Source organism: Lonchura striata, chromosome 14 (genome assembly GCF_046129695.1).
Source record: "Lonchura striata isolate bLonStr1 chromosome 14, bLonStr1.mat, whole genome shotgun sequence".
NCBI classification, from domain to species: domain Eukaryota; kingdom Metazoa; phylum Chordata; class Aves; order Passeriformes; family Estrildidae; genus Lonchura; species Lonchura striata.
In genome coordinates this window covers 13,252,023-13,277,901 of record NC_134616.1, presented here as the reverse complement: position 1 = coordinate 13,277,901, position 25,879 = coordinate 13,252,023, and the positions used below count along the sequence as shown (strand labels likewise).

At 39.7% G+C, this 25,879-nt stretch overlaps 1 protein-coding gene across 1 annotated transcript in view; it reads left to right on the top strand.

The window, feature by feature from the left end:
* The first annotated feature begins 254 nt into the window (after positions 1-254).
* The window catches only part of AFF2 (ALF transcription elongation factor 2), a 332,507-nt gene continuing 306,882 nt past the window's right edge, over positions 255-25,879 (top strand). Inside the window, exon 1 of the mRNA XM_021547866.2 lies at positions 255-420. Coding sequence (XP_021403541.2) covers positions 374-420 — 47 coding nt within the window. The 5' untranslated portion in view covers positions 255-373. The remainder of the gene's footprint in view (positions 421-25,879) is intronic.

Below are 25,879 nucleotides of genomic sequence, written 5' to 3'. Positions count from 1 at the left end.
CCGCGCTCCCGGCGGGGGCTCGCGGCTCCGCCGGATCCCGGCGGTGCTGCCGCGGCGGCTCCATGCCGCGGCTTCGGGCCGCCCCGGCTCCTCCCCTCGCGGTGTGCGAGGCAGCCTGCCCGCCCGTCTGTGTGTGTGTGCGCCGGGCCGCCGCCGCCGCGGTGCTGCCTCTCCCAGCCGGGCACAGCCGCGCCGCGCTGCTGGCGGCGGCGGCGGCGCTCCGCCACCCCGGGCGGCTCCGCGCGGCCCCGCGGCGGCCGCCGCTCCCCGCGGCGCCGCTGCCCATGCGGGCCGGCCAGCAATAGCCGCGCCGGCTCGGCTCCGCGGGGCGGGGAGGGGGCACCACTTCTCTGAGTCTCCCCACCACATCGTTATGGACCTATTCGACTTTTTCAGGGACTGGGACTTAGAGCAGCAGTGGTAGGTTTTTTTTCGGGTGGTGGGATTTTTTTTTTTGGTTTTGGTTTCTCCCCCCCCCCCCCCCCGCACCACCTCCCCTCCCCGTCTCTCCACCCCTCTCCTTCCAGCTGCTTCCTTCCTACCCTTCCCTGCTCGCTCCCCCGGTGCCGTAGCCTTTGTTGAGGGGCGCAGCGCCCGGTGCCAGCGGGGAGCGGGTCCGCGCTGCGCCCGCGGGCGGCGGGGCCGGCCGGGGCAGCCGGTGCCGGCCGGCTCCAGCCGCGCTCCGCGGCCGGGCAGCAGCGCTCGGAGCGCGGCGGCGGGGGGCGAAGTTGGCCCGCAGGGCAGCGCCGAGAGGTGCCGGGTGCCGGCTGCGATCAGCGCTGGCAGCCCCCTCCCGAGCAGGGGCGGCGATGTTCCCCGGGATCGCGGCTTTGCTAATGTTGTGTTTACTGCTGTCACTGACAATGTTCCTTTCACGGGGAGAACCGCAACTGTAGTTTCGCTGTGTGGCACAGTTCGGCTGTAGCTCTGATCGGTGTGGGGGCTTCTGGTGCTGGTTTTGATGGTTTCCTATTCTAGATGAAGCGTTATTGAAGTTAGTTTTGGAAGTGGGAAGATCAGTATCCGTGATATTATAACAGGTCTTCTTTTTCCTGCCCGTCTCTGCCTCATTTTTCTTTCCTTTATTTCCATTTATTTTAAGAATGGAAATATAGGTTTATATTCCCCTGTAAATAGGTGCACACCTTAAAAAGGTCGGTGCATCTGTTTAAATGCATTGTAAACTTGTTATGAAAGTGAATGTTCAGGAATTTTTTGATGGGTGATAAGTAGCTGGGAAAGTTAGAATTTGGATAGGTATTTAGTCACGTCTGTGGTTGGTTAATAAGATTATGCTTATTCTTTGGCTGGTTTTATTGGCTCTTTCTTTACTTTTCAATTTAGCGAATATAATTCCTTAACTGTGCATGGGGAAATTCGGAGGTTGGGTGCTGCTTTGTTAAATGCTTTTAGGCTGGAGTGCAGTTTGCCAAGGAAGAATGAGACTAAAATACTGTATTTGTGATCCTAATCTCTAAATGCCACAGAGATTATATACATGTGTGCATGTATGTGCATTTGGACCTCGTGTTTTGCCGAGGGTTTACTTTACTTTGTTGATAATATAAAGGTATGTCTATGAAAAAGGTAATATATCTTGTTAATAACTATCATTTTGCCAAACACGGTCTAACAGCTATACTTGCAAATCCCTAGTAATCAGAACCAAATACCTGTCACGTTCCATTTTACAGCAATTGGGAGTAAATCCTCACAACCATAAATTACAGTATATCAATATTAATCTGTAAGCAGGCGTTTTGGATCATGTGCATGTTTTATCAGCTCCTCATAATCCATTGTATTACATCTTTTTAATAATCATGCTGTTGTTATTTAAAAGTAATAATCACAATAAAATTAGTGCTCAATTAAATATTATGCTTCTATTATGCTATCTTTACTCTGCTACACTAATTTATTTTGCAGACAACTGATAACCACTGTATTACCACTCAAATAATATTTGCATACAATTTGCCTAATTTATAATGTGGGTAACATTAATTTAATAGAAGCTGTTACAACCCAATATGTGGGTGTAGTTCAAATACTAAGCATTTATAGGTATTGAGTTTTAATGTTTGCTTAGTAACTTACTTTCATTTGACTATGATTTTATGTGGATTTAGAGATGTGCATCAGAAAGAAGGGAACTCTCGTGCTTCAGTTTTTCCATAAAATATGAATATATTGCCTCTCATTCTAAAATTCTATTTGCTGTTTTTTGTACTGTGAAATTTATTGGTTTTAGTGGTTTTAGGTTCATCAGGAGTGAACATTTTTACTTAGAGAGTTTGAGCAGATATCAAACTGTTTGAAACAGTCAATGTGGCACAGGCGTTCACACATACTTACTGGAGAGATCGAGTTGCATTTAGCTTTTAGCAATCCAGTTAGTATATGTAAGTGCATATATAAGATGTGGGTACATAATCTGCATGTCTACACAAATGTGATGTGTATTTTATTATACATGTAAATATTTTTGTCTCTGACAAGTAGTTGCATAGCTTACAGAGAGTTAAATTTAGCTCCTGTGTCCACAAACACGTGTATGTATGTAATGTGTTATACATACATCATCACCACATACCCAGGAATATGCATGCACATCCATCAAGATTTATTAATTTTGTCTGTGTATCCAATATGGTGTGCTTGCTATGTAATATTTGCAAATAAGTATGTATAACATGATGTGTGAATTGCTACTTCTTATTTTGAAGCTGTCCTCCTTCTGCCTGTGAGCTGGCCTTTGTAAAACGTGTTTCACAAGCATTTATAGGGCAATTAGGGACCCTCTTCTGCATTCCTTGCAAACCCAAAACTTCTCCTAATCTGTGCTGCAATCACCAAGAAGGCAAGCTCAGGCCTACTGTGTGTGTGGGTGTTTGTATTATCTGTATGCAAAGTACAACAGAAACATTGTTACCCTGAGAAATACATTAAAAAAATATTTATAGCTTGAGCAGGTTTTTTTAATCTGATGAAAAGATGTAAAGGTAAACTTTCTTTGCCTTACATTTATACCAGGAAATGACTTCGTGAAAGTTACTCGTTGATGGGAAAGATACAGTTAATTTCCCCCCACCTCCAATGGAGGTACATTTTTGTGTCACTTCTTGAAACATACTTTGTCAAGAGCTGTGATTGTTACAGCGTGCAGTGCCACTGCACATGTGCTGAAATTCTCACCTGGCCTTCCGGATGATTAGTGGGAGCTTTGTCTTGATGATACAAACTGCAGAATCAGCCCTTTAGTTTCCCATATTAGGAGAGATCACAGTAGTGCAAGAATGAGATGTTTCACTGACCCTTTGTTGAGAAATGTGATTAGGAAGGTAGCTGAGAGTTGGTGTGGGGTTTTGTGGTAACGCTGGGGTAAAATGTGTAAAATGAGGCCATGAATATCCTTGTTGATGTTTTGCCAGACTTGAAAAAAACTGAAAAATACCCAAAACAAATTAGGGAAATGTAAACTCAGGATGAGGTGAATGGGCCAAAGCTCAAGTCTGCTATGATTCCTGGATGAATAAGAAGTGTTCACCTGGGCTTGCATTTAATATGAGCCATTCTAAGAGGGAGAAAGAAAGGGAGATGGATATAATGAAAAGCTTGAATGCCTGTGTGCACCAAGGGGACCACTTGCTGTTAAAAATCAAATTTCATCTTTTAAATCACTTTCCATGCTTGTCTGTGGTAACCAAGTAAATGAAATCTTGCTGTGGCCTGGGACCATGTGGCTAGATTTGAACCTGCTTATGGAGTAAGGTGGTGTCATTAATCAGCAGCTGGGAAACAACAAAACCCAACAAAGACCCAGCCACCCTGGAATATATACTCCTCACTAGCACAAACAAAGGCAGAAAAATTATTGGTTTATATTATATTGATTGTCATAGGTATTAATATTTTTAAGTCTTCTAATCTTTAAAAAAGTAGAAATTGAGCAAATACTTAGCACAAAAATGCATATTGAGATATGTAAATCAAAACCTGGCAAGATGAAATAAGATGAACTGGTAAAAGTGTCATCTTTGCTGCGTGGTTTCAAGGAGGAAGACTTCTTCCTGCAGAGAAACAAGCCTCTTGTTTTTTTCCTATTTTATATTATGTATCACAAGTAGCCTAATTACAGCAAAACCAGCAAACTGCCAGTTATACAGGAAGAGGCTTAAACTCACTAAACTGTTATATAAATAGAAAGTTCAAAGGTCTGTTTGTGGCTGACAAAGCTGAGAACAGGCCATCTGTGGGCCAGGTTCCTCTCGTGTGTGAATGGAGAAACGCTCTGCATGCCACAGCAGCACGCTCTTTCAGCATAGTCCTCAACCTGGAGGGGGTGATCCTGCTCTCCAGACAAAGGTGAACTGTTTCAGTTCCAGCCCTGGCTGTTTCCCCCTCTTCACCCACCTTCCTGCTTCCCTCTCTGCCTTGTGCCCCTGCAGAAGACCTTCTCAGTTACTGTTCTTTCACCAGGGATTGTAATAACTCACTAAATGAAAAGTCTTCTAAACGTGGAAGCTGTGTTATGTTTCTGATAGGGATGTGTGAAATAGAGTAGGTAAGCTCTTTGGGAGTTAGATTTAATTTTTACTTATTTTAATTTTTATGGGGTGATGGTGAGAGCATTAGTGTAGGAAAAAGTCACATTTTGAATGGATTTCTGTAAGATTTTTCTCCTGCCCCTTTCTTTTCCCTAAGAAATATTACAGTTTATTGCAGTTACTTTTTGGATTTGTATTACAGACATCCGTGAGTAATTATTTGAGAATGTCTAATTTTCAATTTGCTTTGAAAGTGTAAATGGATGGATTGTGCAGCTCCTGGTGGGTGTGTGAGGGGGATTAGATGCTGTCAAAACAAGCAGCTGAAGAAGACCAAAATTAGTCTTGGGCCAAAACCTGTACTTGCAGTACATTCTGATTTAGTAATTCCTCCCAGGCTGATATTGAACTTCATGGAGTGTAAATCTTGAAAGAATTTGGCTGTTTGCAAACATTAAGCTCACATCTATCCTATGAGACAAAATTACTATCAGTTTAACATCATTTGAATTGTTTTCCTAATGATTCATTCAAGAATTTAATGCCTTTTAAAATATATAAATTGGGATGGAGAGTAGATACTTCAGATACTGTTCAGCTATTCTGAAGCCAGGCAGAACTTCAGAGCATTTAAGTAGTCTGTACATGAATGCCAATTATATTGTTTGGGGTTTTCTTCTTTAGTTAAAGATGGTACTATGATGCAGGTCCTTCAGTAAAGCAAAATTATTCCTTTTGTCTGACAAGAGTACTTCTGCAACCTGGAATTTTCAAAATAATTTAGAGTGGAAAATGTGACCTTCTGTAAAGTTAATACTTAAATACACTAAATGATCTTTGAGAAAATGGATGGACACTGCTGGTCTTTTTATGCTTCTTAGGACTGAGACAATATGCTCCAGCATTGTGGAAGGGGTGTTTGTGATGCTTTTTTGTATTATAAGGCCCAAATTCTGTTATTATCTAGATAAAGAAAAATGCCCAACATGGCGAGATGGGATAAAATTTGCACTAAACTTGGAAAAAGCATGTGGTGTGGGCCTTAATTTAGCAGAGCCCATAGACAGGTATGTGGCTTTAAGCACACAAGAGACCCTATTAAAACCACTCTGATTTCAAGTTAAGTTTCACTAAACTGGGTTCTTGATCACTCCAAAAATGCTCAATGTGCTTTACTAATGACTAAACCCCAGTTCTTGATGTATTTGGTAATGAAAGCAGGTGTTAATTTTGCCTGTACAGTACCCATCTATTTCCCTGAAATCTACAGTAGCTTTACATGATTTCACCAATAACTGGGCAGTCAGAAAGAATGCAAATATTAAATCTCATTAAAAAAAAATCTAGAGGGATTGTAGAAAGTGTTTTATGCCTTAAACCCATTAAGCATTGAGGATAATCATCTAAACAGATAGACCCTATCCTGTATTTTCCCTGTGCCTTTAGTTTGAGGTAATGAAATAATTTTTTGTGTCAAGGACTTGAATGTTTGTTAAAAGTATATAGTCAATAAATACCACAAAGAAACTGTGTATTCCTCTAGCAATGGCCAGTGATTCCAGTGAAGGTGCTCCCAGTTGACTTGAGAGGGCCCTTGATTTGCCCATTTTGGCCAAAAGGCTGACTTCTTTAAATGTGGAGCAACTCTCTAATGAGCAGGATCAGCAATGCAGTGTGCACATGCCTAATATTATGCATGTGGAAAAACTCCTCAGAGCCCAATTCTGAACCTGTCCAATTCAAATTTACTGCCTTTCTTTTATGGAAAGAAAAGAAAAATGGAGGGGAAAGCTTGAATCTTTTCTCTTGATTGCAGTTAGCAGAATGGATTTTCTAAAGCCATCACTCAACTATTAACACTAAAAACTGAAAATGTGCCACAATTCTGGGTTTCACAATGTTGGAAATTCTTTCTTAAGCACTGAAAGAGAAGATAGTAAATCAAGTAAGATGTCAAGTTAGTATAACCTTCCATAATATAACATGGTCAGGAAGTCACAACAGTGACTCTAAAAGACAGCTCTTTCATCCTTTTATTGTTACTGAATGTTCTGTGTTGATGCTTTGTAACCAAAATATTTGTTTAAATTGTTCTAATAGCTTTGGTCAGAGGTCAGAAGGTACATTACTCCTGACTAATGGACGACTGTAGAGATTAAAAAAATGAGAGGAAGGATGGCAGTGTGTGTGTCAGTAGTTTTTAAGCTCAATCTTGAATAACTTCTAATGAGACAGTTGTTTCACCAAAGTTTCTCACTAAGGGTGTATGATGTTAAATCTTTCTTTGTGAGGAAATTGTGGGGGAATGAGCTCGAGGGCTTGTTTTCAAATACACTATACTGGAGGCCAGTCTCAAAGAAACTTTATAAAAATTGTATATTGCTCTTAAATTTCAACAGGACTGCTATTGAGTGCAGTCAGTTTGATGGGTTTACAAGGTTGGGCTCATAGTGCTGAAAAAGTAATGTGGAGCAAGAGAGCTGAGGCAAGGGAATAACCCAAAACTTCCTGCAGTTAACTTCCCAGCTGTTACAAAGTGTTTTATCATGAAGAGACTATTTCTCAACTTGTACATAGTGGATCAACGACATAAATTGTTATGACTTTTAAGCAAAGGTCTAGTCTGTAGTTTCTTTAGTAAAACTACATATAATGTTTTTATAATATTTTATTAATATATTCAAATTAAGTCACTGAGAGAAGAAAACTCTCACTTGAAATATTTTTTTTCCTTGTGACCTCAGCTGTTGATCTGTGCCTTTTTGCTGGAGCATATAATTGAGTCCTTATTTCATGGAATTTGGGATGGTGTGTTTTAAGGAGAGTTGGAGATGATACCACAACTAGAAGCTGATTTTCCTTGTAGGTGGAGCAGAGAATAGGGAATGCCATTTACTCTGTGTGGTGTGTAAGAGTTGTTTAGTGAGGAGCTGTAGTCAGCAGTTCAGATTCCTGACTCACATGCTGCATGGTGCTACCAGTTATAGTAAGACATGAATAGCCCACTCATAATTATATGTAGTTATAGGGGTGGGGTATTAACAACCAGCAAAGAAGAAAACAAGATAGAGCACCAAGTTAAAAATCACTGAGTTATTCCTTTGACAAGTATTATAATAGCTATTTTTGTATGTTGTGGGTGTACATGATGTTGTGGAATGAGTAAATTCTGTAGCTCTACATTGACAGTGCCTGGGGCTCAAACCTGCAGAAGCCTTACTAGTGATACTAGTGCTTTTTCCATTTGGTGCTTTATTTACATGGACTGTTGGCAGGATTCAATTGTCGCTCAAAAGTTTTCTTGGACATCCAAGTGTAAGCTCTTTTGATAGGTGATAGTATCTGCATCCTGCAAAATGATAGACACCTGAAAGTGACACTGGGTAAAAACAGAGCAGTCCTTGGTGGCTTATGATCTCTGCTGAGAAGGTGGCTTCATAATGGAATGGTTTTTACTTAGAATGTTTTTATGTCTGAGTGTAACAGTATGTTACATAAGTCTGCTTGTTCTTCTTTTTGTCTTTTATTACGGTTTAGGTCAAGATTTCTCTTGTGAGGAAAAAGAGCACACTACTGTCAGTAGAGAAAGCAAAGCTTTAAATATAAACTATTATTAAGGTCTCCCGTTCCTGTTTATTTCAGCCTCATGTCATGAGGGAAACTGAGATCCTGAAGTAATGGTGTTTAGGTGGGTCTGTTTCTGTGCTGCTGTCAGTAGCCACGCTTGTATTTGAGAAGACTGTCTTGGAGCATTGTATGTTTGGTGGTTATAGACCTCTTAGTCTGCAGAGATGCTGGAGTAAGCGATGCTTTCAGAAGGCTGCACATGCTTTAGGTCCCTGTCCTGAACTCTCAGGTGAGACCCCCACAGCCTGGGGACAAGCCAGTTCATGTAAGAAAACTTTGGGCTGCTCTTTTCAATGTGGGGTGATTTTTCATCCAGTTTCTTTCCTGTAGAACAATGGAGTGACATTCTTCCCGGTGTTTCCTATGAAGAATAATGATGAGGAATTATCTTCTCTGTCTACAAGTGTTTAAAAACTCATTAGTTAGGGTCCCTGAAAGAGCTCCAATACAAGTCAGTGGGTGTGGTGAAGCCAATTGTAATGGGAAGTGGACTGAGCCCTGGGGCTGGTGGTCAGCAGGGAGGCAGAACTGTGAAGAATACTGTGCATATGCCATAGTAAGCATTTTCCTAGATCCCTCTGTGGGATAGGACAATGGCTTTGGAGCTCATATTTACTCAAAAAGCAGCCTTTTGATTTTCATGGCTTTCTGCTTGGTTGCATATTGGAAAGCCCATTTGTCTTCACCAAGCCTTTGAAGAGGGGTTGGTGAAGGAATTGAGGCATTAGCCAGTGGCTGAGGGCTAGTGGTTGCTTGGAGAAGGAACTAAGTTGCATTGCTTTTATTTGGTAATACTGGAAAGGGTTGTTGTCATTTTTAAGTTTGTGAAAGCAAGGTGAGTATATACTTTTAGGAACAGAACATGAATTCTCTGGCTGGTACTGTGGCTAGCTACTTTACTGCCTTTGGAAAGTCACTTGATATCTGTCAAAAGTGAGGCAATAGTATTTACTTCTGTGGTGATTTGCCTTTTTTTTTTTTTTTTTTTTGTTCAGGTGCAAAGCATGAGAGAGAAGGGCCAGCTGTATAGTTACCTTTATCTGGTCTTTCTGCTCACTTTTTCATCTTCCTGGGTGTCAGCTGGGGGCTGCTTTTGACATTTTTCCTACTCTGAACTTCACTCTACCTATATAGTCCTTCACTGGCTTGCTTGTACAGTGTTACCCACAAGAAAAGCAAATGGTATTGATTGTCTGTGGCATAGCTGATGCACAGAGATCCTTGTGTTGGATGCAACATTTGTGCTGATGATTTCAGACACATGTTTAGAAAAATGGGGTGATATTTCTAGCCACAGACCCTTCAACCAATGATGATTTGTCTCTGCTTTACCTCCTTTTGTGAAGTGAGAAGTGTAGCATCTCCAATTTTTACAGTTAGACTTTCAGAGAAGTCATTGTCATCACTCCCCCTTACACAGTGGGGAATGGGAAGAGAGAAGTGACTTGCAGAAGGACTTAGTGTTGGTCAGGAATACAGCTGAGTTCCACTTCACTGCTTGCCAAGTCTGATGGGTATATTTTCCTATTCCATGGGGGTGTGATGAGGTTAAGTCCCTTAAGGTTTATGAATGTTTACAGTGATAGAAGAAGACAGAAACCTAGGCAGATATATTAGCAGAGGGAAGGCAAGCCTGTAAAGAGAAATGGTGGGATTTGGGCAGTGCAAGAGAAGATAATCAAAGCAAAGAGCTCTTCTGAAGGGCAGAATTTATTTGTAGTGTGTATACTGCATGTAATTTGCCCTGCTAGTATAGCTGGGCAGGAAGGCCACAGACCTTTTGGAGACAGAACCATCCTGTTACTCCAGAGGACTTGTCATTTACCAGATCTTATAGCAAAGCTTTGTATATACAGCTGTAGCATAAGAAAACGTCATCTCTTGGATGGTTCACTGAATAGTACATCCACAGTTTTTCAGAAGCATTGTTGCTCTTTGAGCCAGCTGCCTTTGTTTCTAGCAGATCACTGCTGCTTTGTTGGTTAACCCTGGGCATGAGTTTTCTTCACATATGTTATTAGACTGAGCATATTTTCTATTTATACCACTTGGGGATACAAATTACTGTGTTGCGCTCAGCAAGCACGAGGAAAAGTACATCCTTGTGATTGGACAAAAAAAGAACGCAGGGCAAAATTTTATTCTAAGGTCCTTTCTTTCAAGGTTCAAGGGAAAACAGGCAGCAAAAACAATTAATGGTCTTTATGTCCCTAAAAAGTAGGAAGTATTTTCATATAGACTATGTTGGTGGAATTTGGTTATGAAATTAACAATGTGCCTTTGAAGAAGGGATTGAATTTTGTTGAAATCCTGTGCATCTTTTTTAGGCAATTAGGGAGATGATTAGTGTTGTACGTGCTCGGTAGCATTGTCTTTGTGGCTTTGATAGTTGTCTGTGGGCCAGTAAATTTGCACTAGAGGGATAAGCTGGAGGCCACTGCAGCTGGTTGAAGTTTTTCATTGATTTAGTAAACTCTAAACCATACTTAGCCACAGTTCCCTTTCTTTCTCATTTCATTTTGGGAGCAGATGACCTTTACCTACTCTGTGGTAGAGCTCCAGAAATATTATGCAATCTATTGCAATGTTTTTGTTACTGCTCAGTCTTCCTTCTCTCTTTAAAGAGTCCTTGCCCAAACTGACTCTTTTTTTAGTGGGCCATGGAGGGATCATAGATAAGGGAATATCATTAAAGAGAGTTTTGATATTTGTGTAGGTAAACACCTGTTTCATTCTCATTCAGAATCATAGCTCTGTCAGCAGGACAGTGAGCATGTTTGGATTGTAGACCATGACTAGGTGTTATCCTCATCAGGATAATAAATAATACACTTCCCTGTCACTTCTGTCTGCTGTTTCTTTCCCCATTACCCAAGACAAGCTGTTGTGTGAGAATTTTGCCTGGTTGTAGACTGCTCATGAATCTTGCAGTACGTGACATGCAGACATCTAACAAACATGACTAGAAACTGCATAAAATACACAGACATAACACAGAAGTTATATGTTTGAAAACACATTAGAGCTCCACAAATAACCTGATATCTAGGAGGCTTTTTTCCTCCTATATATCTATAACCAAAAATACTCTGCTAGCTGCCCTTCAACCAGATCAGGGTTATTTTAGATTTTGTAATGATTCTTACTTGTGTAAACTCACAAAATCTGCCTGCAAATTCAATTTCAATGATAAAAGGTCTCATCAAAAACTGAAGCAGGCTAGAATGTTTGGTCAAGATTTAATATCTTTGTAACAAATTATAACGCAGTGTCTATATGTTCTCTGGTGTCTGTGGAAAGAAAAGGAACAAAAAAGATACTGTTCCATTGTACTGGGTCTTTTGTAAACAATTAATGGCTAGGTTGATGTCTGAAGCAAGGGTGAGAGAATTGATAAACCTGTTCTAAAGGGCTTGAAAAGTTGAATTGAATTCTAAATGTGGATTAGGAATAAATGATGACAGCCAAGCTAGCATTACCTCAGTTGATTAATTTATAAGGATACTGGTCAATGATTTTAACCAACAGCTATGCATAGTAGAATCCTAATGGGATCTGTCTGTTAAGATTACATAAAGTAGAGCATTTGATTTATTTCATAGCTTTCTAACGCGCCACTTTAACTTCATACAAATAATGCATTAGTCACACTGGATAAGATGGCGTATTGAAGAAACTTGTGATTTTGTCTGCTTCTTATAATCTGATTTTATAAAGGATTAAATCTGTTTTAGTAGTTCATTCATATCATAAAAGAGATTGTCAGTTGAATGAAATCTTTACATCTGCCACTTTCTATCTCATTAGAAAAGGCAGTAACATAAAGTTCCTCATTTCCTCCTAGTCTGTTTTATCCCCTGGTGTGTCTGAGTGTGTATATCTTCTGTACATGTTTGTATATTATAATGTCAGTGTGTTCTCAGAGTTGTGGTTAAGAATGTGTCACAGCTTTGGAGGGAGAATACCAGGGGCTATGAAGGTTCTGACCAAGAACATACCCAGCCAGGAACAAATGGGGATGTGGGCAAAGGGTGACTATCCAAAATCTGAGTGATGGCTTGTAGCAGCATGGCCACGTGTGTGTGTGAGAAATCAGCAGGTATTGGAGTACCCTCAGCCCTTGACTGTGGGTATGCCTTATCAGTGGGCACTGAGTGTGCACTGAACGATGAGTGGGTGTTAACCAAAGGCTGATTTAAGAGGACATGAAGGCTGAGCATTCCTCTGGACTTCAATGTGAATTGTCACTTGTGATCAACTGTCATTCATCTGTCACACTTCCACTGGTTTTAAAAACACTCTTCTAGTTCAGATGCATGGTTGTTGATTTTATTAAGTTAGTATTTAATGGAAAGTTACAAATGTAGTCATTTTTTATCCACTGTTGTGGAGGGGTTTATTTATTGTTTGTTTATTTTATTCCTTTTATTGAAACGTGTGTGTATGTCATCTACTGACAGGATGCTGCTGTTATACCTAGCAGTTCTTTCCATATTGCCCTTCAAAACGTAGTATCAGTAGATCCTTCCATAGATGTTTTCTTACTTGTATGTAAAGATCTTGCCATTTTTATTTAATCCTATTAAGTGTTTAGTGCCAGAATTGGTCTTCTGAACATAAGGTTGTCTTGGATTCTGGTGTTGAACTATCCAGCTCTTTCAGTTGCCTTTTTAGTCAAGGCAGCTTCTGAGAATCTCAGTTCCCCTTTCTGAGGACTTGCTGAGGACAAAACTTCATTCACATTTTTATTTGTTGATGCATGTTTTAGTTTAACTGGCTCTGTCATTTAAATCTTGGCTGCTTTGCCCACATACTTTGATTTGGTAGGAGTGTTTTGATATAAAACTTGTGGTCAGGCTCCTCTCTAGGTCAAGGATCCTCCTGCAAGCTTTGGTTGCAGACACAAGTGGGAGCACTGGGGTGGGAAGGGGGCTTGTGTGGGCTTGGGTTGCCAAAGAGTTTGCACAGAACTATACCCATTTGACTCCCAGCACAGGACTGGGCCTGTCTCTGACTCCAGCAAGCTTCTTGAACAAGACTATAAGATTCATGTATTGTTCTTCATGCTTTGTTTTAGGAGAAGTGACAGCAAGGCTTAGCTCTGCTCAGCGTTGGCCAGTGTCTCTGCAGCAGTGCTGTGCTCACTGCTGAGCCCTGCAGTCATAGCTGAGTCATTTTGTGCTTAAATCATGTTCCTTACTCAAATTGAGGGGGAAAACCCCTTTACTTCTCATGAAAGTGATTTGGTCATATCCATTCCCATGATTCAGAATGGTCCTCAAAAGGGCAGTAATGTTTGCTCAGGTGTAGAGTTTCTGGGGCCACATCTCAGTGTGCACAGGTTGGTTTGCTGAGATACAGGACACTGAACCCAACTGGAAACTTCCTCAGCTGAATTTAAGCATCCTCTGCTGCAGAATTACCTACACACAGTGAAGCAGCTCTAGTATCTGTGACCTTGCTCAAAATGTGTGGTCGTGTGAAGTAGACACAGCTCCAGCAGCACTGGGGGAGGTTGACTTTGCAGGCAGCCACCCTCTTTCACATCAAACCTGGACTGCTGGGGGTGCCATCCTGGAGCTGGACATGGCAGCAGCCTACATTCCTTACTGCTATCAGAGAATTCCCAAAACTGATACCTTCTGTGTGCACAGATATTTAAATGGAAGTATTTGTCAGATTCCTCATGTGTGTAGTAGCATAATTTTTGGGGTGAAAAGTGTGTGCTGGTTATGTATTCTAATTGTTATTCAGGGATGGGCCCGCAGTTTGGTAATACACTGAGGACTAGTGTCACCTTCTAGCCTTCAGTAAAAAACCTATCCTGTGGTATGGTTACAGCAATAAGACACAGCTTAAGTATTTAAATATGAAAGAGCAGTGCCACACTGTTCATTTTCAGTGAGGAGTACTGACTGTATCTCTGAATAAACAGAGAACAGCTTTTTATGAGAGATTTTTGTTGTATTTTATTTGGCAGCTATCTTAATAGGAATTCTTCAATAGTATTTTTTTGTATTTTGTGCTGGTAGGGGTGAGAGCCAAAGCGGAATCTGAGCAGTTTTACTTGCTTTACTCATGAACAATAAGAAAATATTGCTGTATTAATTACTTTTGTGCTTTATTGGCAAAAATAAAGAGATCCTATAATATGAAATTGCTAATATGAGAAAGGCTTTGATTTTCTCATTAGCACAGGATATTTTGCATCTGTTCTGGTTCACAAGTGCATTGTCGGCACTTAAATAATAATAATGACTCAGTAATGAATAAGAATAACAACAAATAAGCTTGTGAGTATTCAGGCAGTCAGGCACCCTCCGGTGTTTATCAGTAGGTTGGTTTCGGAGGTCTTGCAAAATGAGCTGTTCCCATATGCCCATTCAGATTTTCTTAGATCATTGCACAGCCCAGAGATTCATTTTGCTGCTGACATGGCTGGGTTATATACAAGTACTTTTTTCATTGTATGTCAGTAGTAGAGTGCTAAAGTTGAAATGGGAAATGTTTCTTCCACTTAGAGACATTTAAGTCTCCATTTTTCCCCTCCATTTTTTCTTTTTTCTACTTTTTTTGTGTGTGAATAGAGTCTTAAGTATCTCCTTGTTTTGAATTTGTGAAAATACCAGAGCACTGGATTGTTCTGCCAGTCTTTCAAGTATCTTCTTAAAAACATAGCCTGGAATCACCTTCACTACAGTTCGACTCAGCTTGTATTAAATTGTCTCTGCTTCTGTAGGTACTCTCACAAAAACAGAGAATATTAAACTAATGTTTGCAGTCTATCTTGAACGTTAAAAAGCCCAGGAATCTAAAATGAAGGTTCAGTTTCTGATTTGACTTTTGGTTTATAGCACTGTCTCACCTTCTTTAAAGTCTCTCGCCTGCCTATAGAATATGCCACAGTGCAATTTATGGATTTAATTTTTCTCCAGGTCGTATCTAATATCAAATATTTAAGAATAGTGATAAGTGAAGGATCACACAATACTCCCTTTATTGTTAAAGCAGTGGCTGATTTTGTCAAAGTATATTAACTTTTAGCCTTATTCTCAGAATAATTTGGACTAATGATGTGGCTTCATGGTTATGAGTTTAAGAGAAAAAGAAAATGATCAGTTCAAGTTGGGGGAAAAAAACCCAGCAATTATACTTTGAGTAACTGTTTTCTTAAAACACTACTTTGCACTGTAAATGATACCCTTATGACCCTGCAATTCAAGAGAGTAAAAAAAAAAGTGTGCATATGTGCAAACAACAATGTGAAATTTGACAATTCTTGTTAAACTTTTAAAGTTCTTGACTGGCAGGCAAGAGGGCATCTTCTGTGTGAAGAGTCTAAACTATACGTGTCCAGTAATGCCATTAAAGGGCTACCTTTAAAACAGGTTACCAAAAAGTGGCCTTATTGATTGCTCCAAGTGATACTTGCTTAAAGAAGTCTGCCTATGTTAAAGTACACTTCAGCAATAGATGTGAAGCAAAGGAAAGCAAAAGTTGGTTTTTTTTTCCCTTGTTGATTAATATTATTTTTGGTCCAATAGCCCTCAACTATTCATGGTAAAAATAAAACAGGAAGGGAAGAAAAATAAAAAAAAGGAAAGCAAAACAAAATACAAAATAAGTCCTCCTCCTCCAATTAAAACAGTTTAGCCTTGGATAAGCCAAAAGAAATTGATAGAGCAAGTAGTTTAATAGCACATGACCTGTAAAGTACTTAAAGTGATCTGTGAATGGAAGCTACCCTAAGCCTGCTTCTTGTCACAGCAATTTGTCTGGTTTAAGAGCAGAGTAAGTGGGTCGCCGTGGTGATAGGTGAGATCAGATAGGAGTCTCTGGTGGGACCAAACTACAACAAAGCTCTTCTTTGACACCATTGCTACTGCTGTTACTTCTCTTAGTGAATGTGCTAATTATCATTAACCTGATAAGGCTTATATTAACTGACTGAAGTAAATGTAAATTTTGGTTAAATAGAGAGTAGTTCAGTAGACTTGACAGGTGCTGATTTGCTTAACTGTTATAGTCAAAGTGATGGTATGCTTCAGGACAAAATAAATAATCTAACCCTTGAATTTTAGGCTTCAAATGCTCAAGTTTTACTCCTAGAACAGAAAAACTCAAAGTTTTCAGAATGTCTTCTGCCTTTCTCCCCTGTCCTGTGATGCTTCACGTGAGGACAGTTCTTACAGATTTTATACTGCAGTGGAATCCCTCTGTAGCCATTTGTCATATTTGCATGGCACAGAGTAATGTGGCCTGTTATCTTCTGACATTATTGCAGTAGTAAATGTTGGGAAATAAATAGCAGCACCAACCAGTGTAATGGGGGTAGGGTAGATGTGCAGTTCCAGTAGAGGGTGCCTTGCTTTGGGTGGAACCTTTTGGGCAGATGATCTCTCTCTGCCTCACTCTAAGTGTTTGCAAAATGGACACTGGAGTATACACTTGGCTTTTGAGACCCTCTAGGGCCTTGTAGTTATGAAGATACATAAAGACCTTTCAAATAGCTTTCATATGTCCAAGCAAAACTGTATCAGTATTAAAACGTTCTTCTTTTACTTGGGACATTCTTGGGAATGCTGGAATATTTATAGTATATTTCATGTATACCACAGACACTGCCATTAGTGCACACAAGCTCTGCTTGTGTCAGGAGAGCTGTCACACAGTAACATGCTGCAAGAACAATCAGCTTTTATCATTTCATAGCTACATTTTATTACTCTGTAAGATGTTTTAATTACTTTCCTCCTTCTGCCTATACATGTTCATTGGTAAGGCAAACAGCTCTGGAAACTGGTGTCCTCTGCCTGTCAAGTACCCCTGGCAGGACAAGGTTCTTCCTCTGTGCTCAGGTGTGGCCACTTCCAGAAGGAAGTTAGGGAATCCCTTATTCCTGTACTTGTACACTGTCATCTCAGTCATGCTTCTAGGGACTGACTTCTGTATTCATTCTTGCCATTCTCCTTCCCAAAACAATCCCAAAGCAATCTTCAAACAATCCAGTAAAGGCAAATATATCATGAGACTTGTGCAGTGTCTTAAGTCTTTGTAATGTCACTGAGAAAGGGGCTGGAGTGATACCTCAGACTTGGTTTTGATGCACGTGGGACAAAAGTAGCTGAGTGGTTTTCTGCCCTGTGCACACCACCTGCTCCAGTGAAAAGAGGAAGCCTTAACTGTTTGCAATGGTCATGAAACTATCTGCACTTTACTGAGACATACAGGTGCAGATAAAAACCCCCAGTCTGAAAGCACATATGGTAATAAATTGACTGTTGATAAATCAGAATACAGCTGCACTTCTTTGCGGAGTGAGGGTTGTTTATTTCTCTGTGCATCCCCTTCTCCATTAATGCAGGTAATTATCACACTTTAGTTTGGATTGTGAGATCATCACATACTTTTACTGCAGGCAGTGCTTTATCAAAACTATCCTGCATTATGTCTACAAAGGTTTAAAAAAAGAGATGGGGAAATAGAATTACTTCCTGCCTGAGGAACATGCTGCAGGGCTTTTTTTTTTTTTTTTTGCCTTTTTTTTTTTTTAGTTTTGTATTCACTAATTTACTGTTTGTTCTAGAGCAGCAGTGAGTGGGAGTTAAACTTTAAGTGCACATTTGGCTCTTTAAAAAGACATTTAGTGTACAATTACTGCTGTTTACCATCTTATAATTGTTGTGTGTTTAGGCTTAGTCAGGCTTAGGAAGATGGGTATCTGTAATCTTTGAGGGCTACAACTCCCTGTCCTAGTTTTTACAAAAGAGAAAGTAATTATAGATATTGAGATGGATACAGAGATAGCATAACACTTTGTGCTGTGATGTTTTAGTGATTAGTGTAAAGTAAACACAGACAAAGAGAAAGGTGCTGTGTGTGGCTGCAGTTTCAGTCAGTGATATTTGAGTGTGATACTCAAATAGAGTCTGGGAGTCAGGGCTGCTTGCCATGGGGTCCCCAGATTTGCTCTTCTGAACTTGCACAGGTGTGCAGTTTATAAAAAACGGGGTTTAAGAAAGGGGCTGTATTTGTAGTAACAACTGATGTACGTTACACCACATCAGAGTAAAAGTAACTGCAGTCATGCCTCAATTGGCAGCCCGATGAACAGAGCTGTCAGCAGGCCCAGTGACAGGGGAAGTGTCTCCATCAGCCTTTTTTGGCTGACATCTTTGTGAGATAGGAAATAGAAACACGGGTAACTGTATATCTGGGGAGACCCAGATCTGCAACAGGATCTTGACAGGGCTTAAAGTGTAGTTTATGGGAGCAGCCAAGAGTTGGAAGGGCAGGTCTCCCAGTCTGAAGTCCATCACAGGAAGAACAATTGAATGTTTCAACCTGATATATAGCTTCTTCCTCAGTAAATCTTTCCAATAAACTATGGACAAAGCACTGGAGAAATATGGATGAATCCAGGTGTAAAATATGTAGACACCAGTATTTTCATTTCTCAGAGTTGTTCCGCATCTCAGAGTTACTGAGATGTGGTCTTTGTGGCTTGGCAAAGGATACCTTGCTGACATACATTGTCTGGATTTTCTTCACGAGGAGATGCATCTGTGAGGACAGGCTGAGATGAGTATTTGATGCCTCTAGTGGAAGTATAGATTAAGTTAAATGGGTTGATCGTCCTTTGAACTTGAGTGGAAAAAGCAGTTGTGTGAAAACAAAATGTGGCAAATACATAACTGTAAATGCCATAGTACTTGAAAGGCATGAGAGGTAGTTAAAAAGCATCATTAGCTAAAACAGTATCTTGTTCCTTTAATTCAGTTTTATGACCCACTGTAATTAGAGTACATAGCTCCACTATTTTTCTTGAAACAGGAGAATTGGATTTCAGGGCAGTCATCTGAAATTTTTCACTTATAAATAAAATTAATACTTTCAGCTTTATTTGTCAGTAATGTTTTTGAATTACAGGTGCTCTAGAGAACCATATCTGTTTGAGGGCTATTTTGCAGCTGAAAGCCTTTGAGAAAATGTTCCAATCATTCAAAAAAGATCTGAGGCTCCGAGTACTTATTGTGACTGTCATATTAACTTTCAAACTTAGAATGCAAAGGACAACTAATCCTTCCCTCCTTGGTAGAAGTCATATGCTGCTTTTTAACTTTCCTCACCACATTTTATTTTTAATGTAATTTTAATGAAAAGGTGGATCTGGCATTATAAAGTTGTTTGTTGCTTCTCTTCTGATGTTAGAATGATAGGAGTTCCAGCAGTGTTACTTTTTTTTTTTTTTTTTGAATAATATTATATATATTCTGCACTTAAACTTTGATCTTGCGTTTAGTCCTATGAGTGGAAATCCATGACACTTTCTTTGGGCTTCATCTGTATCGTTTTAAAATGAAGTGATACATTTTTAACAGACTGTAATAGTCTCTGGATTTGAGACCATAGAGCTGGAGTACTTGGGAGTTACAAAGGTGGAAAACAGGGAGGGAGGTGGTGAAGATCAAATCCACCCTCCCACTTAAAGGGTGGAGATAAAGCCTGATACAGTACCCCACCTCTCCTTGATAAGGCTGCTCTGGCTGTGTTAATGCTGCTCCTTCTCGCCGTGTTGAACTTCACCCACTGACATTAAATCCTCTCTCATAAGTGATTGGTGTACAAGCCTACTCTGTGATTTCCAGGCGTGTCAAGGGATTTAGCTGTACAAGCTTTTTCTTGTATTTGAAATGCAACTTTTTGATAGTAATAGGAAGCATGGATCAAAATGTATGATTCATCCTTCTTTGTACCCATGAAATCCTGTAACAATAGCCAAGCTAATTAATATAGTTAATTTGTTCATAATAACTGGTAGGAGAAAACCGACCACCCACAAACCAGAAATCCTACTTTTTAGAAAAAAAAAAAGCCTTTTTTATGTGAATCCAGTTGGGTTTTTTTTTAAGACTGAATATTTAAATGGGAAAATACGTTCTTCCATAAAGTATAAAATTTCAGCAATTTTATGTCAGTACTGGCAGATTTTTTTTTAATTTAGAAAAGGATCATTTTTGCCAGTGGAGGAGGAAAATAGTTTTGCTTTAAGAAATAAATCTGAGCATCTCTTAATAAACACTAGCTTTACTGTGGTTTTTATCTGTATGTGCTTTCATAAAAGGTTCTTTTTAGTGCAATGCACATTTGCTTAAATCCTGCAATACCTTAATGCCTTTCATGCTAGTGCATCCCAAGGCACTTTACAATCTGTAAAGTTAACATTAGAAATGCAGCACATAAAATTCCCTAAGACAATTCTTTTTAAAATGCTGAATAAAACATCTTAACTGTTAAGTTTGGATTAAATGGCCCAGCAGTTGGTGCATTTTTTCTTTCAGTGGAAAATATGTTTGAAACAAATGACTGAAATGAATAAAGGCTCTGTAAATAATATGACTTCAAATGATATTCATGGAGGCCAAAATCTGCCATTCTGCAGGAGGAAGTCTAGACATGTACAAAGTTCAGCTCTGTTAATTAAGAGGGAGCAATACACTGCAGTGAGTCAGAGCAATTTTATAATCCAAATGCTGCTAAAAGGGACTCTTGTCAACCTCAAAATCTTACTTGCTTTGTAATCACTGGGTAGGGAGACTTGCTGGATGAGGAGATACATGTCTCTCTTAGGCTTGAATGCAGTCCAGCCTGGTAGTGACCAGATGCCATCTGATAACTGTGTGTTAGGCTATGCAAAATAATTGTAGTCTCCAAACAGTTCCCAATGTCAGCGTCAAGAAAAACCCACCCCCATGCTTGGCACTAATTATTGCCCTCGCTGGCAGCCCTGGCGAGAAGGCCAAGGCTTGACTGTTTCCCTTCAGTGCTTGCAGTGGTCCTGCTGAGAGTGTGTGTGTCTGGTTTGTGGTTAAACGGTGTTTGCTATGTTTTCTGCAGGGCTGCCAGCCCTCTGTCTTTTATAAGTACTGATTTTTATCATTATGAAAACAAGATCCTTCATAGTCTTCTCACTCCACCTTTAAGTCTGCTGCAACCTGATTTTTTTATATTGATGCATTTTTTTTAAAAGAAGAAAAACAAGCAGAAACAAAAAAAGAACAAACCAGCTAAACAAAACAAAAGCTGTGGCGGATATGAATTTGCTGTGCAGGATAAGATGAGGCCAGAAAGAATCAGTGCTTTTAAAATAATATTTTTTCCAAATGAAAATAAATAAAATAAAACACTGAAAAATAAAAACCAAGAATAACCTCCAGCTGATAGCAGTGGAATACATAAGAGAAAGAAAAAATCAGGATTATGCAGCCTCAGAAAGAGCCAACAGATGTTCAGGGCGGGTTAGAAAAACAACATGATCAACGGGACGAAAGCTGCGACAGATCTAAACAAAACCCCAAAATAGATGCAATTCTAGAATAAGCCTGGAAAAGAGAAATCATTATAGGCTTTCCTCAGCACAGGCACTGCTCTCTGATAAAACAAGATTGAAACTTCTCAAAAAGGAAATTTGTACTGATGTGGGTTTGCAACTCCATTGCTTGAGACTTCTTGCACACCTCTGCCAGCGGGTAAATTAGAAACAGGCTAAAAATGAGCAGTCTGTTCTGAGGCAGCAGAGGTGCCTGAAGTAAGAACTAATTGCTGGCCATGTAACAGAATGGTGTGTTTTTTAGGAATGGGGAACGTAATTGCTGCATCACTTAAAATAATATTTTTCATTTTACTGAACAATTTCAGGTGGAAGCAAGTCCACACAGACCATGTAGTTTTACAGGGTGGCCTCTTGCCCTTGGTGCAGAAAGGTGTGTTCCCAAAGTGAAGGAAATGGGAAATGCAGGTACAACCAGGTATGTGTGATGAAGAATGATGATGAAGATGCCTTGCTGGTGTAGGATTCTACTGGGGAGCCAAATGTGGGTGGAGATGGAGCAGCTCTTTTTCAGGAAACCTGTGTCTTTGGGGGCTATTCTGCTGCCTATTCTGAAGTGAGCCCACAGTTGCTGGAGCCAGCCCAGGCTTCCTGCCTGTGACTGTGAAATGCTATTTTGAAAAGACAAGTGTGTATGGATCCAGTTAAGTTGTCTGAACTTTAGTAAGAAAGAATATTGCTCTATCTTTATCACAACATTGGAGAAGCACCAGAACGAAATATGTTGCAGGAAGGACGTGATTTGGATGCCTGTGTGTGGACAGTCCCCGTGGCACGGGTACCATGTCAGGTGAGGCTGCCCAGGCTCACACCAGCCTTCCCTGGGCACCAGGAAACCCTCTTGAAATGCTAATTGTTGAATCTACATTAATTTGTATAAATTATGCAAATCAGCAGTTGTGCACCGCTGTGCTTTAGGTGGTTCTCATGCTGTACGTACAACTTCACGTTGGGCTGACACAGGTTTTATTCCCTGCAATAGATGGTTTTGCTGTAGGGGGTTTGGAAGGCAGCTGTTGTTGGGTGTTGGTGCCCTGGTGTGTAGACCAGTGTCCCTAGGTGCCCTCCTTGTCCAGCCTCTGCCTGCTGTAGCACGAAGAGAGGAGCTGAACTCAGGGAATATGTTTCCAGAAGGAATCCAGCTCTGGCTTCTCACATGAAAAGGTTAAAGACTTTGACATGAGATAATTATAAAAGGAAAATGAATCTTTTCTTGGATCAAAAATTATTGTGTAAAAGAGTGTGTAAATTATGGCGTGCAAGTTAAATAATGGCTTTTATACTGAAATCTGGAATTACTGTGATGAAGGAGATGGTGTCAAACTGTGGTAATTTATTTCATTTTGGTTTCTCAGATCTGCAATGAATTTAGGAAATTCAAATTTATAGCAAGAGGGTCTCTGTAAGAATTTCTCTGCAAGAATGAGGATACTTTATGTTACTTCAATAGAGGTCATATTCATACCATTATTCTAGCTGGTACTTCCAGTTAGAAAGTTCCCATGTATGATTTGTTCCACTGGCTCCTGGAGGTGAATTTTTCAAACTTTAAATGTTACTACCTCATTTAACTTATATCACTGCTCTTCAGTGTTTGAACAGGGATATGGTGATGAGCATAATGCAGTATTTTGGTAATGAACCATAAAACCTTCCAAGCAATATTTACTCTTTTTTTTTCTTTTTTTGTAGAAGGTTTGGGATTTGATAAATTTCTTTCCAAGCCGTGCATAAATGTAGTTTTTGTTACTGCACTAGAGTGCTAAGAGCGCAGTTTGAAGTTTCTCTGGGCAAAAATTGAAGTTCTCAAGATATTAAGTCGGATGAAATACAAAAGCTCGATTTTATTCCCAGTGGAGGATGGCTATGAAATGGTCATAAGGAAAATTCACCTGTGAATCCCAACACTTCATACAGAAAAGGACTGTTGATGCTGCAGAGCACATAGTGTGCCTTGTGCTAAATCAAAACCTAGGGTGCAGTCTTTCTGTGTTTGTTTAAAGAAAGAAATGAGCAGGCTATATATCTGCTGTATCTAAACTGTGCTCTCTTGTAAACAGAATGGCTATTTTTGAACCCTGAGCAGGATGTTTCTGGTGCAGGGATAATGCAGATGGATCCTTGCGTGCACACAGGCTCACTCCGTGTTTATCACTCAGCGAAGGGGCTGTGCTGTCGTTCATTTAACTGGCAATTCTTTTGTGGTGTCAGTATCATTTCCTAGCAAAATTGGCTAAAGGAATTGTTTCAAACACAATAGATGTTTTGAACTGGCCTAATTACTTACTCAACAGCCAATAACTTTGGGAATTGTTTTCTGTGTGAATTCTAGATACAAATTGGGATATCGTTCCATTTGTTTAAAAAAGATTAAGCCAATAGGAGAAAAAAGGATCTTTACCCATTTTCACTGAGCAGTGAAGTTTGAATATACAGCTTGCAATTGAAACTATTTTTTTCCCAAAGCCTTTGAGGGCTGTTTCTCAGTCTAGTGTAAACAATTTATTGTTAAAGTCCTAGAATATTTGCATTTTAATTAAAGACAATTTTAATTAAATACAAAACTTTAATCAGAAAAGCAGAGTTTAGGCAGATAGTGTACTTGCATGCTAAGCAAGCTTACTCTGAGGGGACCTCTACTCTGTGTAAAACTGGTTTCTGTGGTAGTTTAAGCAGGAAAGTTGTAAATGCATCTTCCTTGCCTAACTTACCTACAAATTGTAATCTCCTTCCTGCATCTTTTAACTGCAGTAAATATTCTTCCTAGAGGCAATTAAATGAAAGATGGGGTGATGCAGAAATCTTAAAGGGGCAATGACCAGGAAAAAGTTAACTTGGAACTCCTAAGGATGTCTGTAAAAGTAGATGTTAAAATTACTGTTGCATATTTTGAATATTCTGCATCAATTATGTGTTCAAATTATTTTTTTTTTATTTAAAGCATAGGCAATTCTGTGTCCATTTGATGTTAGATAATAAATGTGGTATCTGGAGTGTCTGGGCCTGGTAATGTTATAATGCTGATGCTAGAACAGCATCTGGAGTTTATACCCATCAATTTTGTCCTGTTCTCTGTGCCCAGTCATAGAACTAATTAGGTCCCTTACACGTATTAGAGAAAGTTGCAGCCTGCTGTGATGTAGTGAAGTAAATTTTGAGGTCGGACTGGCAAATGCATTTTTGGAGTTTTCCTCCTTTATTCTGATGGGAATTTTCCCTAGGCCAAGGTGGCACAACTGGACAGTGAGAGTAAATCCTTCCCCAGTGAGCTGTGAAACGGATCTGAGATTCACCCTGAGAAGTTTGGGGTTGTGGTCATTTTATGAGTTGGTTTTTATATGTAAGGTTTTAGTATCCTCAGGCAGACAAGAAGTAGGTGATTTTCTGTACCCCTCCTACCTGTATGTCGGAATTCACTTAATTCTTTGTACAGTAATGACTAAGAACTGAAATGATAGAGGATATTTCATGTTTACCCATAGCTACTTATTTTGAAAGCAGTTCTTCTCATTAAAGTCTGATCATTAAAAAACTGCTTGTAAAAAAAAAAAAAATTAGAATGCAGATGTCACTCAAGGTCTGTTTAGGACTGAGACTTCTCTTGTGATTTAGTATAATATTGGCATCGTGTTTTAATTCAAAATGGATATATAGTGTGCATACAGAAATATTTTCTCTTAGGCCCACAGTTACTTGCGGTAATGGCAAAGCAGTTAATATATTACCTTTACTAACAGGAAAAGTGGTGCATATAAATATTTTCAGTCAATAATGTATTTTTAAAAGGGTTTCTCAGTGAGATCAGATTTATGTTGTCAGAAAAATTTATTCCGCTGACAAGTGCGGATACCCGGCACGTCATGTGTACTGAGATTTACAAAGCAGTTTCTTCCTGGACGTCAGTTGGATGTGGTTATGGCAGGATTATGTAGAGAATTGGGGAATCAGTCCAGGAATCCTTTTGTGCAAAATCCTGCCTTAGATTGGTATGATCCAATAAAGCTCTGCCTCTGCATGTCCGTAGCAGTTTTTGTAGCGTTAGATACTCGGGTCAAGAAGGGGCAGAGCGCTGGAGTCAGGATCTGTGCTGTGGATCTGAGAACAGAGTCTTGCCTGAAGCATTTGAGATTTTCCTGATATATTAAACGGGCCATTTTCCTTCGCCTGTTACTTATGTGTTGCTGCCAGCTGCAGTTCAGCAAGGTAGAAGTTGGAGCTTGCTCCTTTGGGTTCCACAGATAAAAAGTAGAGAATAATAGCATTGTGCATTAGATTTTGCCAAGTGTGCACGTTTCAACCACTGTCGTTAAAA